This window comes from Triticum urartu, chromosome 6 (genome assembly GCF_003073215.2).
Source record: "Triticum urartu cultivar G1812 chromosome 6, Tu2.1, whole genome shotgun sequence".
NCBI lineage: Eukaryota > Viridiplantae > Streptophyta > Magnoliopsida > Poales > Poaceae > Triticum > Triticum urartu.
The window spans coordinates 521,977,576-521,984,992 of NC_053027.1; the positions used below are offsets into that span (position 1 = coordinate 521,977,576).

At 50.0% G+C, this 7,417-nt stretch overlaps 1 protein-coding gene across 1 annotated transcript; it reads left to right on the forward strand.

Moving 5' to 3' along the window:
* The first annotated feature begins 1,583 nt into the window (after positions 1 to 1,583).
* Positions 1,584 to 2,495, forward strand: LOC125512618 (auxin-responsive protein SAUR32-like). Its single transcript, XM_048677719.1, has one exon. The coding sequence runs from the start codon at positions 1,742 to 1,744 to the stop codon at positions 2,117 to 2,119; it is 378 nt and encodes a 125-aa protein (XP_048533676.1). The 5' UTR covers positions 1,584 to 1,741; the 3' UTR covers positions 2,120 to 2,495.
* Positions 2,496 to 7,417: the final 4,922 nt, after the last annotated feature.

Consider the following 7,417-nt stretch of genomic DNA (forward strand, 5'->3'; position numbering starts at 1 on the left):
TAATCTTGCCATATTCAGTATACGCTATTCCAATGTTCTTCAGTGATCCTAGGTGTTGAGCATTAACATTAGGCATGTCGAGATGGTAAAACCCTAGATCTCTAGTAACACTACCACAATACCTAGCAACAATATGAGGTTTCTTTCTAGTGCGACAACTCTCCACCTGTGATTCACCATCTTGCAGATGAAATAAGCTTTTGGTTTAGTGCACTTATCCATATGGTGCCTAGGCTCTCCATACCCAACGCAAACAACATTAACATATGACATCAAACCAAGAGCAACACCACCACCTGAGTTAGGCATCCGGTGATCTTGCCTCTTCTTATGTTGGTTTTTGTTGGCCATAGCCTCCACACCGCACTAACCGCGCCCAACACCTCCACGTCGCAACGAGGGTACGGCCAACCGCTCCATCTCACCCCCATGGGCGTGCATCGGGGCGGATCCAGGGCGCGCAGACCGGCAAGCTCGAGATCCCCTCGACGCGCCGAGTAGTAGCCCTATACTATGCGCCTCATCAGCAGGGCCCCGCTGCCGCCTTTCTTAGGGCCAGACCGGGCTTCCCCAGCGGATGCCCTCTGGCCGTGGAGGGGGGGGGGGGAGCAGGGAGCAGTGAGGAACGGTGGCGGCGTTAGGGTTTCTACCCCCGTGTCGGCAGAGCGGGCGGCGTGGGAGTCGGGGTAGTATGACGTTTTCCTGCGCTTGTTCAAATGACAACATACTAAGGATATCATGATGGGCTTGAGAAACAACAGTCCCTACCCTACCCTCCTTTTCTTAATATAGTAGTAGAAACAAGCTACGTTTATACACGTAGCATGTCTGCTAGACAAAAAGGAAATAGTACATCCTACTCATCATGATGACACGATGCCAACGAGAAATAAACCATGTATGCATGAGACCTCAACGGGAACAGCTAGAAGCATGCCCACGAGGGTCACCAAATCAAACAAAAACTACCAGAACTTAACCCAGAGGGTCACTCCAACAGCTACGATCCAACAATTCGGCGATGAGCGAAGCTAGACGAGAGCCCGACAAATTAATTGCCCCCATGCATCAACATCTCTTGTGGCCGTGGAGCAGCAGTCGCGTACAGGAACACACTCGGAAAACAATTCCACCTGACACGCCAGTCCGCCGTCGTGGGCCAGGCGCGCCGGGACCAAAGGACGACGTACGTACGACCTGTGCACCACCCCGTCGGTCGGGCCCGGCGACAGCGTGCCCCCTCCTCACCGTAGCCATCCCTCCACCTTCCACTCTCACTGCTCCGCCGTACCTATCCGGCTATCCCGCTCACCGCAACTGAGGCCTGACGCGCACGCGACGATCGCCCGGTACGGCCAGCGACCCCGACACCGTAACCCGATTATTCCGACGGGCCGGCCTGTCAGCGACGCACACGATCCATCCGACACGAAGGCCCAAGGTCGGCCGGGTTCCGTAGCAAAAAGGACGCCGTACGTACAGGCAGCGCACGGGTGCGCCACGCACCTGCGGCTTAATCTTCTAACCTAATCTCCTCCCGGCCCGGTCGAGCCAAGCAGAAGCAGTCCTATAAAAACCACCGCGAGTGCCGCGAAGCACACCGCACCACAGACCACACACGCACACCTCTCGCTCGGCTCTAGGCCTCTAGCCAGCTATCCAGCAGCAAGTAGCTTCCCGGCGGCAGCGACGGCGAGAGGGCGGCTGCAGTCGGGCCGCCGGCGAGGGAGCTGCCACCATCATGCAAGGGGACCAGGCGGAGAAGAGGGGGAAGGTGAAGAAGGGGTGGCTGGCCGTGCGGGTCGGCCAGGCCCAGGCGGAGGCGGAGCAGGGCGACGGGTTCCGGCGGTTCGTCATCCCCATCGCCTACCTCTACCACCCGCTGTTCCAGCGGCTGCTGGAGGCGGCCCGGGACACGTATGGCTACAGCTCGGCCGGCCCGCTCTGGCTGCCCTGCTCCGTCGACGAGTTCCTCCGCCTGCGCGCGCTCGTCGACCGGGAGACGGCGCACTCGCACTCCTCGTCGTCGCACCGCGTGCACGTGCAAGCCGGCGGCCACCACCAGCAGCAGCACGGCTACTCCTTCGCCCCGTGCACCCGCGCCAAGGTCACCTCCTGATCGATTATCCAACATCGAGCCCCGGCCGGCCGGCTTTCGTCTGTTGAGCACCGGAGCGCGCGAGCGGGAGGAGTTCATCGTGTTTCTGCCACCTGCCGGAGACGACAGTCACACATGTACACATGTACACGTACACGTACATAGACAGGGAGAGAGATACCAGATACGGAGAGGTATGAGAGGCAGTCACACTAGGTGATTAGTCTGGGATCCATATTGCTTATGATTTTGGTTTTTGTACGGCTTTCTTTCTCTTCTGATTCTTGCCCATGTGCATGTATACTACTACTAGATTGATTAATTAACAGACCACCGATGTATAATTAACAGTTGAATTCGAACACAGTCGTCATATATATACAGCCCCGTCTACATACGCAACTTGTTCCGCTTGACTTGCTTCCATATCTTTCTGCAAACTTCGAGCCCAAAACTGAACAAGATCAAGTTCAAAATGGAACACACAGTTCAGCAGTGCTAATGTCGAACCGGCGATGAAGCAAGATCAGGATTACTGTATGGCAGACAGGCTTCGAGCTCGATAGGCGTACATATGATCTTGTGTTGCCTCAATCCTTTCATGAAAGCAATCATATATTCCAATTAATCATGATGAAGCATGCATGGGGTCCTTGGGGAATTTCGGGTGCCGCGTTTCTTTCCGCTGGTGGATTCACGTCGTGTCGTTCAGGGGTGGGGGTTCGATCATCACTTGATCAGCATCGAGTCTGAGAGGAGGAGGTGAGGAAAGAGGTGGGAACAGGCAGCACTCGCTTCAGGCGGCCTGATCCCCAGCACATCCTCCATATCTACCTCTAGCTATCCCTTTCTTGCTTTCTGGATTATTATTCGAAGACCCTACTTGGCTTTCCTGATGCAAAGCCAGGCCATCGCAACGCATGATACACACGCGTACCACACCATGCACGCCTGCGTACGTACCTCCGTCATTTTTTGACGGAGAGTAGTAGTACAGTTTCAGCGGCACAAAACACTTTTGAAAGTACAGGTTTCATTCACCTAATTCTTCTCTGCTTTTTTGTGCGACGGGTTACACTTTTACTTGTTTTAAACGACATTGAATTAACCCATTTGCAACGTAGTGGATGGATACAAGCCATGCAGCAACTAGCCAGTACATATGACAATTACGCATGCGTGCGGTCGTGCATCACCATTTTTGATTCGGTATAAACTTAACATAATGCTCTTTGACATGCGGGGTCCTGTAACTTATTACTTCCTCCGTCCCAAAATTCTTGTCTTAAATTAAGACAAGAATTTTGGGACGGAGGGAGTATGTTGCTTGACGTGCTAGGCGATTCTACATAATTACATAAGGTAAGTGCAATTTTTCTCTTTATAAAAAAAGTTGCATTTTTTCTGCTAAAATAAACACGACTAGTATAGTACTAAACGGTGTGATAGGCCCAAGCCTCTGATTCTCGGTTAAAATAATGATAATACTGATTAAGCTTCTGTTAATTAATTGGTAGCCCAGGCCACAAGGAAGCAGGCAGACGATCGGTCGATAGCACGCAAGAGTTTTCGTTGCCGAAGTCTCAAAAAAAAAAAAAGCAAAGTCGCCGGCGCACATAACTATTATTTAAGTGATCACACCGCCGCACTGTCAAACTGGTACAAAACGCCGTATATACCATTCGCCAGCCTAGTTGCAGGCAAAGGTATGAACCAAAGAAGGTCGTTTTAGTCCGTCCGTTTCTGTATTCTGTACGTCCGTGCGTAGTTGAGCTGCTTAGTTTAAATTTTCCCAGTAATTAAAGCAAGGGAAAAAAAACCTAGTGCGGAGCTCGTTAACTGACGAACGTCCAGCCGTCGTCTCCAATCTTTTAACCCCAATAATCCTAGACGTACAGATGTTTTACGCGTCTGTTACGGACCCCCTCTCGCTAATTCACTCGTCCCTTCCTAATTTCAGGGGGTGGGGGCCCTGCTGCTAATCCTAAACTAATCAGTTTGCTACACATCAGTCTGTACGATAAACCTGGTAAAACAAGCCTGTAGCTCTAGCATTACTGTTTTAAACAACCCCCCCCCCCCCCCCCCCTGCCCGCCTCCGCGCTTTTGCCCTGTTTTACGCTTTAATCTGAGTGTCTTATTGTACTTTTAGTTAACTACTACTAGGATAAGAGATAGGTAATGGCCACTGGCCGGTCTCTATCGAAGTATCAAGGACCACGGAGATAGTGATGTTTCACTCGGAAGAAAATACACATTTTTTTACTTTGTTTATTCATGAGAGAGTGTAGATGCACTCGTGTAGTTTCGACGTAGTTTTTTTAATGATGAAAATTCTAGAAATTCAAGTAATAATAACGACCATGTACTCTGTACATGCTATATTTTATGTGTGGACTTGCAAAATCTCATAAAATCATGATCATGGGGATGGTCACCGCAACGAGGTCTTGGTAGTCTGTATTCTAACGTGTTGAGGAGGTCTTTGCGTTCATTTTCCGTTCGTAGCTGTGAAGTCGTGTTACGATGGTGTCGTCCAGGTGATGGGCGGTCATGTTGTTGGGGTACTGGTCGACCGGATACTACATACACTCCCTAAGAAGCTCACCATTCAAATCAAGATTGCCGAGTCACTGGCTCTTGTGTAGGCAACTATTGGCATGGATTAAAGTGGGCCTCGTGCCACATTGCGGTGATCACTTCGCGAGTGGTCGCCTACGGTGAAGTAGAAGTCAGCCACTAGATCAAGGATGGTGTGTGATGACTATGACGATGATGCTTGTCTTCAAAGTGCCTTGTTTTTTCTTTTGCGAGGCAACATCCGAACTATACTTGTTATGTTTCACAGTGGCCAATTTGGGCAAGTTGTAATCTTATAATCCCTCCATATGGAAATATTTGTCAGAGAAATGAATGTATCTAAAACTAAAATACGCCTAAGATATATTCATTTCTCCGACAAATATTTCCAAACGGAGGGAATATTACCTTTCGCTTGATTTTTCTTCAATTAACCGAACAATTCTCTCATGCTTGGTTTTTTTTTTCCGGGAACTCTCATGCTTAGTTTACAGATCGTGATCATAGGACTTTGGCTTAAAATTAACTTGCTTTCCTTTGCAATCTACAAATGACATTATCATGGGGAGAAAAATTTCTAACGCACGTCGCACGTCACACAACTCAGAACTCATAACGCAACATAAAATGCATACAAATATTACTCTGGATCATTTTGTGAGATGCGTCAGAACTCAAAACTCAAAACGATAAGAAAGCATACGCTTTTAGACGGTGATAAAGAAAACCAGTTTATGGAAAACGAAGCAATGCGAGTGCACAAAGCGGGAAAGCAGCGAGTGAGGTGACCGCGCGAACGGGCCGCGATACACTTGTTTATAGGCAGAGTGGAGATCGGAATTTGGGAGCCCTCGCCGGCGTAACGAGTCGCCATTGGACGGCTCGTCGCAATCTCGGCAGCGGAAGCGCGCATTTGCCAGCACTTGCTAGAGATGTACTCTAGTGTACACTCGTAGCCGGCAAAGAATATTGGGTCGGACTTCTTCTGTACTCTAGCGAAGGGAAATGTGATTGAACCGAGCTATTAGCCTGGTATCAGTTGTCACTGTACAAGGTTAGGCCAGCATCGTCAGACGTGAGACGGGGACGTGCGTACGGTGCAAGTTGTGGCCAGTGCTGCTCTCACTAGGTGTGCTAGCCCAGCCCTAGCTAGGCACCGAGAAACGAAACGGAACATACTTCTACCGTGGCCTCTTGCGTCGTCGTGTCAAGTGACCAGTGAGGCTGCGTTAGACACATCGACGTCGAAGTCGAAACCAGACTGGTACGGGACGCAAGTGTTAGTGGCGTGCCGTGGCCTGTCTATCAATGGCACAGTGATTTCCTTTGAAACTCGGAGCTGGTGAAGGGGCTTTCCGGCGCTTTTCGGTGACGGGAGATCGGCAGGGAAATAGTTGGACGCGAGGCCTGTCGATCAATGGCACAGTGATTTCCTTTGAAGCTCGGAGCCAGGCGAAGGATCCTTTCTGGCGCTTTTGGGTGACGGGAGATCGGCTGGGGAAATGGTAGGGCGCGAGGGACGGTGCATGCGCGATCTGTCAAGCGAGAGGGGCAAGGATGAGGCACGGCGGCGCAGCACGAGACCCTAGGGGTCCGGCCGGCGCCGGCCAGTCGACAGAGGACACGTACGTGCGGTGCGGTGCGGTGCCGGTCAGGTTAAGCGCACAAAGCACGGTGGCGGAGTGGAGTGTAGTGCAGTCGAGTTGGCCACGTAACAGGCAGCCGACGGGACAGGAGCCGGCCGAACGGTGAGCATCTGCACGTACGTTCGATCGTGAGTGTTTTCTCACTCGGGGAGTTGATCGGACTTGGCGTGACCAATACACCACTAGACACTCCTCTACAGACAACAAAAGCGTAGACGATGTGAGGACGACCAAGAATCCGGCGGCCTTTGCTCCCCGAGCTGTGCTATACACACGACAAAATATGGACGACTCATAGACGATGTTTAAAATCCAGTCACACATGCATGCGTATATCGGGCACTGGCCGCTGGATTTCGATGTCGTGCATGCGTCGGGCAGCAGGATCGTGCACGAAGCAATTTCGTTGCTCCCCTGCACACATGCATGCTCGGCTGGATTTTCACCGTAGTGCATAAATCGTTCGTGTTTTGTCATAGCAAAATTGCATTTACCTACTCCCTCCATCTTATAATATAAGAACATTTTTTGACACTGTAATGTTAGGAAATAGCACAACTAGGAGCAGGCTAGAGAGAGGAACAAACGGGTCGAGAACTATTGACCAGCTTCTGGACTGAAGGATGAATGGATGGCAACCATTACCAGGCCTGGATAGCGACCATGTACTCCCTCCGTTTCTTTTTACTTTGCATATAAGATTTAATCAAAGTCAAGATTTGTAAAGTTTGACTAACTTTATATTAAAAATATAAACATTCACAATATGAAATCAATATTATCAGATACATCATGAAATGTATTTTCATACTATATAGTTTTATTATTGTAGATGTCCATATTTTTTATATAAATTTGGTCAAACTCTGTGTAATTTGACTTTGACCAAATCTTATATGCGGAGTAAGAAGAAACGGAGGAAGTACGTTCGTGTGGAGGCGGCATCGGCATCTTGAGGCGATAAGCCAAATCACCCCCATCTTCTAACCCAAAGCGTGCTTATCACGCCCTTTAGCATAAGTGGCGAGACATCCTACAGCAGTAAGCAGCATTATTCTCTCCGCAGAAAGCCCGCCCTGCACCGTTGGATATT

Bases quoted from the DNA above. Each gene is read 5' to 3' on its own strand.
- LOC125512618 (XM_048677719.1), top strand. From the start codon at position 1,742: ATGCAAGGGGACCAGGCGGAGAAGAGGGGGAAGGTGAAGAAGGGGTGG.